General features: G+C 62.0%; 1 protein-coding gene across 3 annotated transcripts in view; it reads right to left on the reverse strand.

Annotated features, from left to right (window-relative positions):
• MYRF (myelin regulatory factor) overlaps window positions 1–14,840 on the reverse strand; it is a 33,297-nt gene extending 18,457 nt beyond the window's left edge. For all 3 annotated transcript variants that reach the window (XM_064576327.1, XM_064576326.1, XM_045893544.2), the window contains exons 1-3: window positions 14,647–14,840; window positions 2,325–2,412; window positions 1,882–2,142 (exon numbers count right to left, since the gene is read on the reverse strand). In XM_064576327.1, the coding sequence (XP_064432397.1) occupies window positions 1,882–2,142; window positions 2,325–2,412; window positions 14,647–14,692 (395 nt within the window). In that variant the 5' untranslated portion in view covers window positions 14,693–14,840. The remainder of the gene's footprint in view (window positions 1–1,881; window positions 2,143–2,324; window positions 2,413–14,646) is intronic.
• Between the last annotated feature and the right edge of the window lie 842 nt (window positions 14,841–15,682).

Genomic DNA, 15,682 nt, shown 5'->3' on the forward strand with positions numbered 1-15,682 from the left:
TTGTTTTATCAGCGGTTCAGGCAAAAGAACAAACTCAACCCTGAGAGATCAACACGTCCTGCGTGAACCCTGCGTTCGCCCGGTGAGGGGAGGCTGCGGCCAAGCAGGGACCCAGCTCTCTGGCCGTCCTGGTCCCCACATCTGGAGAGACTGCCCGCCACCGTGCCCAGGCAGCCAAGCCCTCATGGACACGGCCCTGGGCTGATTCCAGAGTCCTCATGCTCCCCTGGATGAGCCACCCACCCAGCCCCCCCAGGCTGTGTGAGAATGACAGAAAAGGCAACAGAGACCCGATCCTCTGCAGCCCTCAAGGTCCCCGAGGGCTGCCTGGGGCCTCTGCCCTGCGCCCACCAGCTCCTGCCTGCTTTCTGTACAGTGGCCGTTGGGTTTTCCGGTGTGTAAAGGTCCCGCACACCCTCTGGTCCCTGCAGTGAAATGTCTCCAGTCCGTGGGACCTTGTGTTCCTTCCCCACGACTCCTCCTGCTGCTCATTAGTCCTCGATTTGGTGATTTTTTGATTAATAAGTCCCTCCCCAACCGGCCTGCAGGATCCACCTCAGGAGGGACGTGTTTGTCTCGTTTGGCTCCTAGAACAGGGTCTGGCAGGCGCAGGGGCGGTGAAGGGCCCTGGGTCCCTCCCGGGGGGACAGCCTGGGCCACACGGTCTCTGTGTGCCTCTGGGCAAGCCCCTTCTCTCCCTGAGAAATGGCCTCGGTGTGCCTTTCGAATCCCGCCAAGGGGCAGCACGGCTTCACTGGCAGGCCAGCTGGTTCTGGGATCTCCCAGGAGCTGCTTACTGCAGAGGCTCGATGAGCGTTCACGAAGAGAGCCACAGGGTCCTGCAGCAGGCAGGTGCTCCTCCTGTGTTCGTCCTCGGTCTTTGCCCTTCGGGGTCTGGGCTCAGGGACAGCCTCTCGGCCGGATGTCTGCCCTCCACAGCGAAAGCGCACCCCTAACACCCCAGCTTGGCCCCGCGGGCCTCCCCCAGTAAGCCAGGAGCTGGCTCCAGTTGCCCCCCCCCCCCCGCACTTGCTCTGAGCTTCCTCCCCTTATTTCCACAATCCTGGAGAGGGAAGCATTTTGAGCTCACTCCACAGCCGCAGATGCTGAGGCCCTGACCGAGGCAGTGGGTTATCACGCCAGCGGCCTGCAAATGCTGGAGCTGGGGGTAGACCCAGGCTGTGTAGACAGCATCACGCCCCCAGCACTCTTACTATTCTTCTACCCAAAGACAGGGTCCCCTGCTCTCCTGCTCCGCACACTGGGGAACCCAGAACTTTCTCCTTGCCCCTCTGCAGAACCCAGCAGACCCATGTTCCTGCCTATCCTCATGAGCACGGGTCTGTGGGCGGCCCCGGAGTCTGGCTGGGCTGCTGACCGCCTGCATCCTGCGGTCACAGCCGGGCCCCTGGTGTGGACTCCTTGGAGAGAGGAGAGAAAGGGCCTGGGAGGCTGGCTTGGGTGGGGGGAGCTGCAGGTCCCGTTTCTGTGCCGTCAGCCAGCTCCCTGCGGCCCCAGCAAAGAGCAGCTAGATGCGGGAGTGGATGGGCCTGGGGCAGTGATGTATGTGTGTACAACGTGGGCGCCTGTGTGTATCCGTGTGGGTACGTAGCCGGGTCTCTAGGCTCACCTCCTCCCATCCCCTTTACACAGCTGTCAGAGAATTTTCTAGCACTTACGTCAGCCCTCATCACTCCCCTGCTCAGAATCTTCTGGGGCTGCCCACGGCCTCGGGACAAAGCCACGAGTCCCTCCTCAGCCACCCTCCCTACCCACAGGGCAGCCGTCACCACTGCCAGGCCACCACCAGCACCTCCCAGGCCATGGCCCCTGCCCCCATACCCCGCACGCCTGCCCCCCACACTCCCCGCCCTCACTCACCCTGGGGCATAGGGAGCCTTGGGCTCGGCCTTGATGGGGGGCCCAGAGCCCCCCAGGAAGGGCTTGGGAGCACTGGCCATAGCATTGTTGTTGCAGTTGAGCGCGGAGCTGTAGCTCGGGGCGGGGAGGGAGCCGTGGCGCCCCGGGGAGGGTCCGCCCCCTGGGGGGCTCAGGTGGTGGCCCCCGCTGGAGCCCGGGATCGCTGGCGGCCCGTGGGGGTAGGAGGCTGCGCTGGCTGGAGCCGAGATGTCAGGGAAGCAGCTGTGGAGAAAGGAAGCAGCTCAGCGCCAGCCAGGACCCCAGCCCCTCCCCAGGCCCCCACCTGCCAGGCCGCGTGGAGTCCGCGGATGGGAAGAGACGGGGGGAGCAGCTTGCAGATTGGGGCCGCAGACACCTTCCAGGTGAAAGGTGGAGGCCAGGGGCGTGGGGGCAGGGCCACTCACAGGTCAGAGGCGTCCTCCTTGCTGATGTACTCCTCCAGGATGCTGGTGTCTATGTTGGAGGGCTCCAGGGCACCGTTGATGTCGTGGCCTGCAGGGGAGGGGCAGATGTGAGCTACCCCTAGGCCTCTGGGCCCTGCCCTGCAGCTCTCCCCAGGCCGGGCTCTCCAAAACATATGCCCCCAGGCTCCTCCCGATCTGCGTATCCATGTCCAGGGAGAGTCCTTCAGTGCCTATCACCTGACGCCCCTCCAGGGGGCATCACACTGTTGATGCTTCCCTCCCCTGCCAGCCTGCCCCGAGTCTCTGAGGAGGGGAGGAGCCCAGAGCGCAGATCGGGGACAGACAAGCCATTTCCTGTGACATGAGCAAGTCCTTCCTCTTGTCTGTAAAATGGGGTCATCGTTCCAAAGCCTTATGGGGGGCTGGGAGGAGAAACTGAGGTACTTTACTGAACTGAGTGCCCAGTGGATGCCCACCACCCTTGAATGCTGGACCCAGACTCGATGACTCTGTCCTGCGCTGCCTCCCTCCAGATGGCCCAGCTGCTGGGCACCCAGGAACACGATGCGGGGCTGGGCTGAATCACACGTCCTGGGGTGGGGGGGCCGTGTGGCCAGGGGAGCCTCCTGCACCCCAGGCCCCAGCTGCAGATGGAGACGGAGTGGGGAATGGAATCAGAAGTGCCCGGCTCAGCCTACTGCATAGCTTGTCGCCCCCATAACGGGGGTTGGGGTACCCAGCCCTCGTATTCCAGAGGAGGAAATGGGCCCAGAGAGGTAAGGGCTTGCCTGGCCTCACAGCAGGGAATGATGGCGGCCAGAGGTCTGCTCCTCCACCACCCTCTCCTGGGCCTTCCCTGCTGGCCCCAGCCCCACAAAGGGGAGGGGCTCACAGAAAAGGAGCCCAGTGCTCTTGGGCATAAGCAGGGGAGGAGAGGGGGAGGCACTGGCCCTTCCCCTCCCAGGGTCACCTTGCAGGGGGGAGCAGGAGGGCGGGGTGATAAGGGGGCTGACGTAGGAGATGCGTCAGCCCCGATAATGGAGGACGGCCCTACCCACGCTGCTGACCTGGGCTGACCAGCCCCCCTGAGGCAGGAGGTACCCCTCCCACAGGCCCCTGGTGCCGTGAGCCTAGGGTCTGCGCCTCATGCCTTCTCCCAGGCGAGCCCTGGGAACAGCTCAGGAAGATCCAGGAACAAGTCCTGCCTTGCCTACTGCCCGCTGTGTGACCTTGAGCGGATCACATACCCTCTCTGAGCCTCAGTCTCCTCATCAGTAAAATGGGGACATGAACAGCTAACACTTTACAGCGTTCACTATGAAACAAGTTAAGGAACGTAAGGCGCCCCGCATATAATGGGTGCTCAGCAAACGGAGTGGATGTCCTCACTTCACAGACCCAGAGCCCTGGGGTCCCCAGGAGCCCCTGGCCCAGGCCCCTCCCTGGCCCCAGCCGGCATTTCAAGAATGCTGAGCCCCGCTTAGGTGATTAATGAGTGGCTAAGCCCTCCTAGGAGTCACGCGCTGCCTGGGACAGGCCCTCCTGCTGGCCCCCACCCCTGGCTCACCCAGCCAGGAACCAGGGACACCCACCGAGCACTGCCAGTGGCCATGCAGGGCCCAGTGTGGCCAGGGCGAGAGAAGCTTCTCAAGCTGGGAATGACCAGCCTGCACATCAAGGTTCTAGGATTCCCGTCTACGCCCTGGCCCCCACCCCATCCTTCCCTGTTACCCAAAGAGCCCATTTATTGAATGCCTACTGTATGCCAGGCACTTTGGGAGCCGAAGACATTAACAATCATAGGAGTTTATTATACGCAAGGCATCCCGCGGGTTCTTCATGCCCTAGTCGGGAATGGTGATGATGACAAGAGGACAACGATAAGGACAGCAGCTCCGGCGGACCGAGCGCCTGCCTAGCAGGTCCCAGCACTATTCTCAGGGCTTTACAGGATGATCACCCAATTATTAGCATCATCCGCTTTATTCAGAGAGGTCAAGTCTCTTGCCCAAGGCAACACAGCAAGGAGATTCAAACCCAGGCACAGGGGCCTGACTCCAAGTGGGAAGGTGTGGTTGGTGGTAGATGAGACTTCCTGGCCATTCTGGGCTGCCCCACCTTATGGGCTGGCAGTGGGGAGGAGGGGTTCCTCAGGGGATAGGGAGGGAGGGAGCACTGGAGCATTACCCACCCCCCACCCTGGCTGCTGATGTTGCAGGTTTTTGAGACTGAACTTGGAATCTACAGTGAATGATGGGGTGATGGAGTCATGGTGTTGCTATTTATAATAGGCCAGGCCCCCTCCTCCCCTCCTCCCCCTCCTCTGGCCAGGAGCACTCCTAATCACCCCTAATCCTCCTGCCCACCTCCCTTGGGATAGGGGGGCCTCAGGCAGAGGCATCCTGGGAGACCCTAACGAGAACCAGATGTGGTTGAGGGGAGGAGAGACCCTCCCGTGCCAGGGGCCGGGAGGACGGGAGGACAGAGGAGGGAGGAGGGAACCACTGGGGCGGGGTGGGGAAGAAGTCTAAGGTTTGGGTAGTTGGTGGGCCTCCTGAGGAACCCTGAGCCCACATCTTCTCCTTCTCTGGGACCCCACAAGGCCTGCCTGACATTCTCCCCACACGGCTCAGCCTAAAGGGTCCAGCCACCAGGCAAATGCCACCAGACTGCCCCAGAAATCATACTGGAAACTTCTAATCAAACATTTGGGAGGACAGGGTGGGGGTGGGGGCTTGCCGGAGCCCAGAGATTCCTGAGGCTGGGGCAGAGCCCCCAGGAACCCAGCTGATGAAGGCATCAGCACATTTTGGGGGACCCCTCTCCCCAACTGTTCCCAGAAAGAGCTCTGGAACATCCTCGAGCCAACAACAGATACCTGCCCCTCCTCAAACCCTTCCACAACTTCCCACTGCTCAGGATAACCAGAGCCCTCCTGGAGGTCCACGGTGGTCCCCTTACCTGCCTCCTCCAGCCTCCTCTCCTAACCAGTTCCCTCCCCGCACCTCTCTCGGTCCTAGGGCCTTTGCACATGCTGTTCCCTCTGCTGGAGGAAGCCCATTCCCATTCACTGGGCTTAGATGTAAGTTTCTCCAAGAGGCGCCCTCTGACTCCCATTCCCGTGACTGGCGGCCTCCTTTCTCATCCAGCTCCTTACTCGGCTGCCTAGGACAGCCCTCACAGGTGGGCGGAGGGTCTGTCCCCTGCCCATCCGCTGCCCACAGCTCACTCACCGAGTGGTCACCCTGTGCCCACGCTCTATATGGCTCATATTTAACTCCCATAACAACCCTACAGGACAGGTGGTTTTCTTGTTCTCCGTTTTACAGATGAGGAAGCAGGCTCAGAAAGGATAAATGCCTTGCCCAAAGTTTACAGGTGTGGGACCCGGGATATGAGCCCGGCCCTGTTCCGACTTTCTGGGATATAAGCATCTAAGCATACAGTAGGCACACAATTGAGGTTCATGGAATGAATGAGCAAAGTGGCATGCAGGACGCTAGAACCAGGCCTGCCTGGGTCTGGGGACCTCCACCCGGCCGTGTTATGGTCAGGGTCCAGGGCTAGACAGGGCCTCTCTAGGTACCGCCTCTGCCCCGCTGAGCTACTCGCCCCAGCTGCTCCTCATTAATTAGGACCTTTATTACCTGCTTCTAACAGGATCCAGACACTGCCCTGTCCCAGGCAGGCTGGGATAGGGGCTCTGGAGAGGAAGCCCCCTCCTCTCTTCTCTCCTCCTCGCTTTAAGGCCACCCAGCTGGGCAGAAGAAGAACCGAGGGGATACGAGCCAGGTGCGGGATGAGGGCGGGTGGGGGCCCAGGTGGTCCTCCACCCTGGACTCCTCCCTTCCCCCTCCTCATGCTCATGACCACCCCCCCACCAGCTGTGGCCGCTGGCTGAGTCTGAGCCATTGTCCCAGGGAACGGGGGAGGGTGGGGACCCGGCACAGTGGGAGGCTTGTGCCCTGCCCACACCTCCCCCCCACCCGTCAATGGGGCACTTGTCAATTCATGTCCCAAACATGGCGGAAATCCCGTCGGCCACGTGGCTGTGGGCAGGGGAGGCCAGGGCCTAAGGATGCTGGCCAGGCCTAGCTGATCAGAACCTGAGGCAGACAGGGCCCAAGTCTGTTCCCCACATTCCGCCCTGAGTGGCCACCCCAGGCGTCTGAATCTTAGGGCACCCCGGCTCCAGGCCACGGCTGGGAGCCGGGATGGTAGGGGTTCAGGGGACTGCCCAACCCAGCACCCCCATGATGCCCTCGGGGACTCCTAGGGTCAAAGAGGCCTAGCAGCTAATGTGGGTCCCCCTTCAATGTTATGTGACCTTTGGCAAGTGACCTGACCTCCCTGCGCCTCAGCTTCCTTCTCTATCAAGGGAAGCAGGGATCCCTGCCTCACGGAGTGGTCCTCAGTCTTCAACAAGAGGGTAGGAAAGCTCCTCACTCCCCAGAGGCCATTCCTCAAATAACATTCATCGCTGTTTCCTTCTCTCTTGGGGCTCCCCTCTCCTCTCCTGCCCAGGGTCTACCTCTCTCACCCATGCCTCTCCACCTGACTGCATATCTGCTCCAGAGAGCCTCTGAGGGGGCCTCCGACCTCCTCCCGAGTCCCTCTGACGCATGCCTGGTACCATACTGTTATTCTGGCATATACACAGCCAAGTCCAGCCTCCAGGCCTTGGCTATAGCCCCCCACCCACTACCCCGATGGGTAAGCCTGTGACTGCCTCCCTGCTCTGGAAGCCCCTCCTCAATCTCCTCCATCACAGCGGGCCCCCAGTGCCATCGCTTCTTTCCTAACATGGCCTGAGCTAATCGACACGCTCCAAACTAGTTCACTGTGGGACAGGGCACAGTAGGCTCTCACCTCCTTCGGCTTGAACTTTCTATCTTTATTAATACGATCTGTGATTAATGTAGTAACTGCTAGCGGTCCCCGTTTCAGGCTTCAACCTGTGACCAGACCTTCTCACTCAAAATGCCTTCCGGTGAGATGCTTGATTTTGCAAGCTATCCTTTGCATCTCCGCATCAAGTCTCCAGTTAGCTAGGGGCTGAATGACAAGGATATGGCTCCTAAGTCACTGCCATCAGGCCCTTAAATCTGAACCATGGTTGCCTTTATTTGCCAAAAATGCAAAAGAACCCCCATCTCCTCCAGGGGACCTGGAATCTTTGGCCACCCCTGGGCTGTAGCTATGTCCCCCCCTAGACCCCACACAGCTACCACCCTGTCCTCTGGTCGACACAAGGCTGAAGTCAGAGCCCCAAGAGGCTCCCAAGCCAGGTCCAACAGAACTGAGCCCAGAAGCTGCAACGTGTTCTGTGGGGACCCACACTGGTCCCCAGGGATCTTCAGTTTGCTCTGGGGGGCCCCCAGCCCTGATGCTACAGGGCCAAGTGAGCTCCCACCCGACGGCCACATCTCTGTCATACAGGGACCAAGCCAGGCAGGCTGGGGAAGGCCCTCCCCACAGGGGCAGAGTAGAGACCCCGCAGCTTGGGGTGGGGGCAGGTCTCTACCAGGGTTACCCATGTCTATCTGTATTCACACACCAGCACGTCCCCCCACCACACACACACGTGTGTACACAAGGGCACACTCCCACTGACAAACACGATCGTATACGTACACACACACACACAGAGTGGCATACCCTCCCCACGCGGACACACACATGTGCTCATTCATTCATTCAAACAATTACTGAGGATATGCCATGCATCAGGCACGATGCTTGGCTCTGGAGCTGTAGTAATGAACAAAACAAAACCTCCTGCCCATGAGGAGCTGACCTTCTGGAGGCAGAGTCAGATGACAAGATAGAGGGGTAAAAATCCATAGCATTTCAGAAGGTAACAAAGGCTACGGGGAAAATAAAGCAGAGAGAGAGGGGCGGGGGTGGCAGGAGGGCTGGGACGAGTTGCAGTTTTAAATAGGACAGTCAGGGAGGGCCTCAGTGCGACGAGATGGGAAGGTGGTGAGCCACAGGGGTATCTGGGAAGAGCATTCCAGGCAGCGGGGAGCCAGTGCAAAGGCCCTGAGGCATAAGCATGCCTGTGCTTGTTCCCGTGTCGGCACCCCTCCCAGACTTGGACGCTCATGCACACAAATGCTCACTGACCCAACGGCAGGCCCAGGCCAACAGCCCTCCCGATTGGGTCTGGCTGGAGCCGGATCCAAAAGAGCCGAGACAGTGTCGCAGACCCCCGGCTACCCCTACCCCAGGCCGCAGACCCCACAGGGGAAAACCACAGAGGGACAAGAGAGCTCAGGGACTGAGATGGTGAAGAGGAGAGTGAAGGAGGGCCCCGAGGGAGGAAGGGTCCCGAAACTCCAGAGACGGACAGAGGCTGTGGTTGTCCCATCTGAGGGCTGGAGGGACCCAGGTCGGAGGCAGGCAGTGCTTTCTCACTGATGCAGCCTGGAGACAGGCGGAGGACAGGATGCCCTGGGGCCTCCATAGGCCAGGCCAGTGGAGCCTCTGGACCCAACTGCCTGCCCCCTACCAAGCCGGGCTTTTGCCCTTCTCTCCCCTCCCCGTCCAGGCCTTGGCACTCCAGGGGTCTCACTGCTCACATCACGCGGCACATAGCCTTGACCCTCTGAGGGAGGGCTCTGAGGCCCAGAGAGGTCAAGGGGCTGAATGGAAGTCACCCAGCCCAGCCATCCGTGGTGGCTCGGGACCCTCAGCACTCCAGGGGCCCCCTCCCTGCCCCACTCTAGGCCGGCACCCAACTGTGACAGGAGCCCCAGGGTCCCACTGTGGCCCTGCTGTGGCAGCCCTGAGTGAGGAAGACACATCACCTTTTTCTCCTGCCTCAGCACCACCCTCTTGGACATGAGACATCTCCATACTTGCACAGAGCCCCCGGACTCCCAGGAGGCAACTTATGCAAAACCCTCTGGCCTGGGTGCAGCAGGTAAAGACAAAGGACAGTCAGCCCCTTCCCCCTGCCACCAGCCCCCGAGGCCCAAGTTCCCCATCGCTGAGGGACAGGGTGGGGCCCCAGCTGGAGGCAGCAGGAACCAGGAGCAGGCATCAGGACCCCGCGGGGCCAGCCCCGCAGGACGCTGGGTCCCTGCCTGCAGAGTGTACCCCATAAAGCTGCTGGGGTCCCCCCAGCCTTGGCATAAGCGGCCCAGAGAGGGTGAGGGCTTTCCCAAAGCACACAGCGCCGGCCACAGGCCCCAGCCCAAGGTGGGGCACTGACCTACCCCGTGGGTCAATACATCCTCGAAGTGAGCGGCATAATACCTGCCGTGAGCCAGGTGAACGAGGCTGTGCAAGCCCCATGGGACAATAATCACCATCCAGGCTGATGTTTCTGGGGCATTACCGCACTGGGCACTGTACCAGGCCTCAGAACACCCAGTTTACCCAATCCCTGCAGAAACCCTGAGAACTGGGTGCTGGGGCTGCAACTGTATTCCCATTTTAAGGATGAGAAAGTGGAGGCACAAGGAAGTGCAGAGATCTGCCCAGGAGAGGGACTGTGGGCAGGCAGCCAAACTGGCGCTCCAGGGAGTGCATAAGGCCATGAAATATCTGACACCTGCCCCCAACCCAGGGTCTACCCATACCCGGTGGCAGCAGGGGCTGAAGACTTTCACAGGGGAGAGGAGTCCCCCCCCGCCCCGTACACACAGCCAGGCTGTGAGGGAAACTGAGGCCCAAGACAGGGGGCCGTGAGGAGGAAGAAGGCGGGAAGGAAGGGCAGGCAGCCTGGGTAGGGCAGGGCCACCCCCCGGTTAATGATCCAGTTAATGATTTCTGCTCCCCTTCTTATCAGAGGGCAAAGTCCAAGGGTAGCAGCCAATCAGCAGCCTTGCTGGGCTGTTACCCGGCAGCCTTAGCTGCCAGGGCCCCCCCAGTCCTGTAAGCCCTTGAGAGTTAGAGAGTGGGGGCCAGGTCCCCAGGAGGAGGCCATTCTGCCCAGAGCGACCTACTTGTCTTTCCCCCAAATACCCTGCTTGGCCCTGCCTAAGACCCCAAGGGGCACTCTGCCAATGCCCCCAGACTCAGGAGAGGCCCTGAGGCAAGCAGGTGGGAGACAGCCTTCTCCTCCCCCGCCACCCCCCCCCACCCCCTGCACTGACCCCAGGCCCTCCCAGAGAGATGGCTTCCTCGGGTGCACCCCCCACCCCACCTTTGTTCACATAGCCATTGTTGCCTCCAATGACCCTGAGAACGTTTCCTACCCGCCCCCCTCCCCGCCCAGCCCCATGCCGCCCTGTGCCCTGTGCTGGGTGTCGGGAACATGGGATGAGTCAGACCCCCCACTACTATTTCTCCTCCAGCTGGACTCAGGACCTGGGGAGGAAGGGCTGGGACAAGACTCCTCCAGAAGGCACCCCATCTCATCTTCTCGACAGTTAGGGGTCCAGCTGCCTCCCCCATCCACCCTTCCACCATCCTTGGTGCACCATAGACAGACAGACAGACAGGCTGACATGGGGCACAGGGCCATGCGATCACACACCCCAACTCAGCCCCAGACTCCTGTCCAGGGTGGGCATCCTCTCCCAAAAATCGTCAGGTGGCCTCCCCCTGCGGCCTCCTCCTGCCCTCTGGAGGCAGACAGGCTGGTCCCCACCGGAAGGCCACGCTTCCTGCCCCAAGACCCTGGTGGCAGAGGAAAGAGCTGGGGGCTTGGCAGCTCTGACTAATGCTGGCTAAGTCCCTTCTCTCGGAGTCTTGGCCCCTGGAAAAGGGGGCCAGTGCCGGCCCCTACCTCAAGGGTCCCGGTGCTCTGGGGGCTGTGGGGAGCCCCGCCGCCCCCACCCCCTGTGTATCAGGAGGCCATGAGTTTGCCTTTCTTTGGTGGCTAAAAAGAACCTCACTGGAAGCCCCGGGTCTGGTCCAATCCACCTGCCTACCCCAGGAGGGGAAATGAGGCCAAAGAAGGGAAGTGACCAGCCCAAGCCACCCATCAGGTCTGGAAGGAGTAAACGCCCTGGTGGGGCTCTAGAGGCCAAGTGGAGGTCCCCCCACCTCTCAGTGGCCTTTTCAGCACCTGCTGGAAGCCCAGTTCCCCTAGATCTCCAAGGCTTCCTCCACAGCACCTGCTTTCTTGGGGGAGGAGGCGGGCGCTGCTCCCCCAAGCCCCAGGTGCCCCTGGAACCAGGGGTCAGCACCCTCCACCTTCCATGCTCTAAAACGGCCCTCCTGCCCAGGGTTGGGAGACGAGGCTCATCAGACCTGAAGGCATCATTAAGACCTCTGCCACCCCCTCCTGTCTCGCAGGTAAGGAAAAGGGGTCCAGAAAGGGTGAGAGCTCAGCACAGGGTCACAAAGGTCTCAGCGGCAGGGCCCGAGCCTGTACCGGAACCTCTAAGGTTCTGTTGGGCTCCCCTGATGCCGTCTTGCCCCCGTCCCTGACCAGGCTCTGGGAATCCAAGGCCCCGGCCAATCAAGATGCTGAGGAGTGCACCTGCCACCACGACCCTGTTACCTGCCGGGAGCCAGGGCATCCTGCCTGGAGGGTCCCCTCTCTGCAGGCCCTGTGCCCGCCGATCCGGGCGGCCGGAGCCTCCTTCTAGGGGATTAGCAGGGCGGTCACGGGGGCCCGGCTGTACCAGCCTCGAGGGGGCCGCCCCGTCCCAGCCTCCCACCCGAGGCCCAAAGCGCCTTAGCCCCGAGCCCACCACCCCGGGGTGGGGCACAGCCTGGCCCACTGCACAGGGCAGGAGCTAGGACATAGGTCTGGTGTTCCTAGAGAGTGGGCCATGGCAGACAAGGGGTCTCGATCCGCCCCTGCCCTTCAGCAAAGGCTTTTTCCATCTCTGGCCCCGAGTTGAAAGCATAGACCCTGCCCCTGTCCCCACAGTCCACGGGGAGTGACCAAGGCCAAGTGAGGACCAGACTGAGAACTCAGGTTCCAGCCCCAAGCGCGAGAGTTCAGGAACAACATAGCCACGTGCACGACACTCACTTGCTTTCACACTTGCACTCATGAGCACACTGAGGCCTGGCCCTGAGGTCCCCCCCCCACACCACTGCATACCTGCTCCCCGCCAGGCCCCCCCCTCCCAAGTGGCCCCCAAGACTCCTGGCCCGCAGCACCGGCCCACCTTCCCGCTCATCTCAGGCTCTGGGAACCCTTCTCCAGCCCCTGGCTCCCTCCACCCGCCTCAGCGGGCAGCCCCACACCCCCCCCTGCTCCCCACAGACATTCTTGAGTCTCCTCTTATCTCTCTGGAGGGAGCAGGACAGCCTCCCCGCCAGGCCAGCCGCATGGCTGAGCTGTGGCGTCAGCCCCCACCCCCCACCCACGGCCAGGAGGGAAAGTTTGGCTCAGGAGATGGGGAGCCTGAGCGAGCCAGGCCCACCGCTCTGCCTGCGTGCAGGGTCCTGGGGGAGAGGACCCATGGGGACATCTGCAGGAATCAAGGAGGCCTGGCCCATGGCCGTCCTTGGTATCTAGTGGGCTCAGGGCACCCCCAAAACAGTACCCTTTCCCTCCTCCCCAGGGGCCCCCAGCCCCCATAAGGCCCCTTGAGGGTTCATAAAGGATGAACAGTGTCTAGGGAGAACCACAGTCCCTGGGACAGATGGGGGGACTGCCTAGGACCCTCAAATGGCCCAACTACCTCAGGATCAACCATTTAATCTAGTCCAAGCCTGATTTCTTGGGGTCTGGGTCTGCCAGGGTGTCCAGAATCCTGAAGTGAGGAGGAGATGCCCTTACCTATGCAGGAAGCAGGAGTGGACAAAGGCTGCCCCCTCCCCCAAGTCACAGAAACGGAGACACTGAGGCAAAGGAAGGCCTTCCTCTCTCCCTCCCGGACTCCAAAGGTATCTGGGTGCTAGGCTTGAAACTTGGGCCGTGATCCATCACCCTGTAGCCCAACATCCCCAGCACAGTGGTGCCCTGTGGACCGCCCCATCCCTAGGGGCAGGTTCACGCTGAGGAGTAGGCTGTGGGCTTAGGGGCTGGGGACAGAGGGTGGGGGCAGAGGCCTGACTACCCAGGTTGGTGGAGAGGAGCACAGGAGGGGCCGGAGGGGCTGGCGAGATGTTCCAGTGAGGGTCTGAGAAGCCGAGTGGGCTGGGAGATGTCTGCCTGCACCTCTGCCCCCCCTTCCCACACTCTGTCCCATTCCTCCAGCGTCCAGCACCCTGGAGGAGGGGGAAAGACCTGGAGGAGGTGCAGAGGCTACCCAGGAAAAGGGGAGGGGGGTCTGGGTAGATGTAGGAGCAGACCTCCAAAACCACAGAGGGTGTGTTGGGGGTGGGGGCAGGGGTAGAAGAAAACATCGTAGATTGTGTGTAGATGTCTAGATCCCCACCCTGGGAAGGGTCCTCTCAGGGTCGAGGTGAGGGGGTGAGGTCACTCCAGGGGTGGGGGGCAACAATCAGAGGAGGCAGAGCTCCAGGGACAGGTGTGGGTGGAACAGCCCCGAGGAGCCTCAGAGGGCTGGCAGGATGCAGTTCACCACTTTGGGAGGGTCTCAGAGTGCGGAGGTGGCTGGCAGCAGGGCTGCCGACTTCGAGAAGGTTCTAGCCCAGGGAAAGCCTTTCAGGGTTGGGGGGAATCCAGCCCATGGAGGAATGCTGGGGAGGGGTTCCAAGCCCTGAGTAAGGGAGTAGTAGCTGCTTCGAGGGGAATTTCAGCCTTGGGGGGGGAGCAGCTTTGCAGAAGGTGGGTGACAGTCTTGAAGGGGGTCCTAGTCTCAGGGAAGCACAGTGGGGAGGTCTCAGCTCCTAGGAGTCAGGCTGGGGGTACGGTGTCCACCTGAAAAGGACACATGGGCCTGAGTCTCTAGGCAGGGGGCCTGACCTCTGGAAGGCATGCGGGAGGGCTGGGGTGCCAGCCTAAGAGGCATGGAAGATCCTAGAAGGCATGCTGGGGTCCGGGCCTCAAAGGGGGTCTGGAAGTCTGGGTCTGTATGAGGTTCCAGGGAAGCACAGCGGAGGGTCCCCAAACTCGAGAAGTGCACTAGGGGTGGGAGGTGTCAGACTTTAGAGGGGACTGCAGGTCCTGGAAGGCATGAAGAAGGACCAAGCATGGGAGGCGACACAGCTCCAAGGAAGTTGTGTGCTGGGGGCACCGGGAGGGGGTGCCCAACTTTGGTGGAGGTGGGCAGTAACCTCCAGGAGACTCCCAGCCCTGGGAGCCCGCCCGGAGAGGCCCCCCCCACCCCGGCCCAGAGGAAGCGTTCTGGGGAGTCCCAGCGTGGTCGAAGCAGAGTTGGGGGTCCCGGTGTCCGGGGAGATCGGCTGGGGGTTCCCAGCACGAAGGGGGGGGCGCTGCCCTCCCCTCAACACCCCCCCCCCCCCGCCCCGCCGCCCTCCCGGCCGGCCCGCGGTCCCTCACCTTCGAAGAAGCGCTGCAGCGCCTCCGTCTCGTCCACCACCTCCATGTCCGGCCTGCCCGGCGCGCGCTCCGCCGCGGCCCCGCTACAGCCCGGCCCGGGGGCGCGGCATCGCCGGCGCGGCCCGCGCGACAGTCCAGGCTCGGCTCCCGCTACGGTCCCGCCCGGCCCGCCGGCGCGCTCGCCCCTCGCGCGGCCCTGGCCCGGCCCCCTGCCCGCCCCCCGCGCCCCGCCCGCCGCGCCCGGCGCCCCCTGCCGGCCCGGCCCGCGCTGCAGCCCCTCCGGGCGGCGCTGGGCGCGGGGTGACTTCCCCCGGCGGGGGGGGGGCGGCGTCCCCCCGCAGTCCTCGCCCTCCCCTTGGGCACGAGAGGGTAGCGGGCTTCTGAATCTTAGCTTCTCGGGCCAAACCTCAGAAGACACCCCCATTTCCTCCCCCGCCCCCCCACCCCAGCAAGAGTAGCACCCACGTCTGGTGAAGGGACACTCGCACTGAGGACTTAACCGTGTTACCTCATCTAACCGTGGCAGGTGTCCCACCGAGGACACACTACTGTGTGCGTTTTGCAGAGGAGGACCCGCGCTCAGGCTCAGGGATGAGCAGTCCTGTCGGAGGGAGCGCTGTCCCGTAGAACTTTCCCTGGTGACCGGAATGTTCTCTGGGTGACTGGGAGATCCAGTAGGGCGCCCACTAGCCACACGTGGCTATCGAGCACCGGAAATGTGGCCGGTGAGGCTGAGGAACTGGCTTTTCAATTTTATTTAATTTTCAGTAGCTCAAGCGCCAATAGCCATGTGCGGCTGCGGTATTGGACGGCCCAGGTCTGAGGCTTTCAAGGTAATTGGGGTCCAAGCCGCATTCAGAGCCAGATCCCGGCTGACCTGGAAAGGCAGCCTCTCGGTTACTGTCTCCCTGTGGGGTAGTGTGCGGCCCACAGGTTCTACCTCCTGTCCTAGTGTGTCCAGGATAAACCCACCATCCCCGTCCCTCTGTCTCCATCTCGGCAGCGCTTCCTCATCCGTTTTGCCCAACAGCACTGC

The sequence above is a fragment of the Mirounga angustirostris genome, unplaced genomic scaffold (assembly GCF_029215605.1).
Source record: "Mirounga angustirostris isolate CCGP_5_RB_7025 unplaced genomic scaffold, mMirAng1.0.hap1 SCAF_13, whole genome shotgun sequence".
In the NCBI taxonomy this organism is placed as follows: domain Eukaryota; kingdom Metazoa; phylum Chordata; class Mammalia; order Carnivora; family Phocidae; genus Mirounga; species Mirounga angustirostris.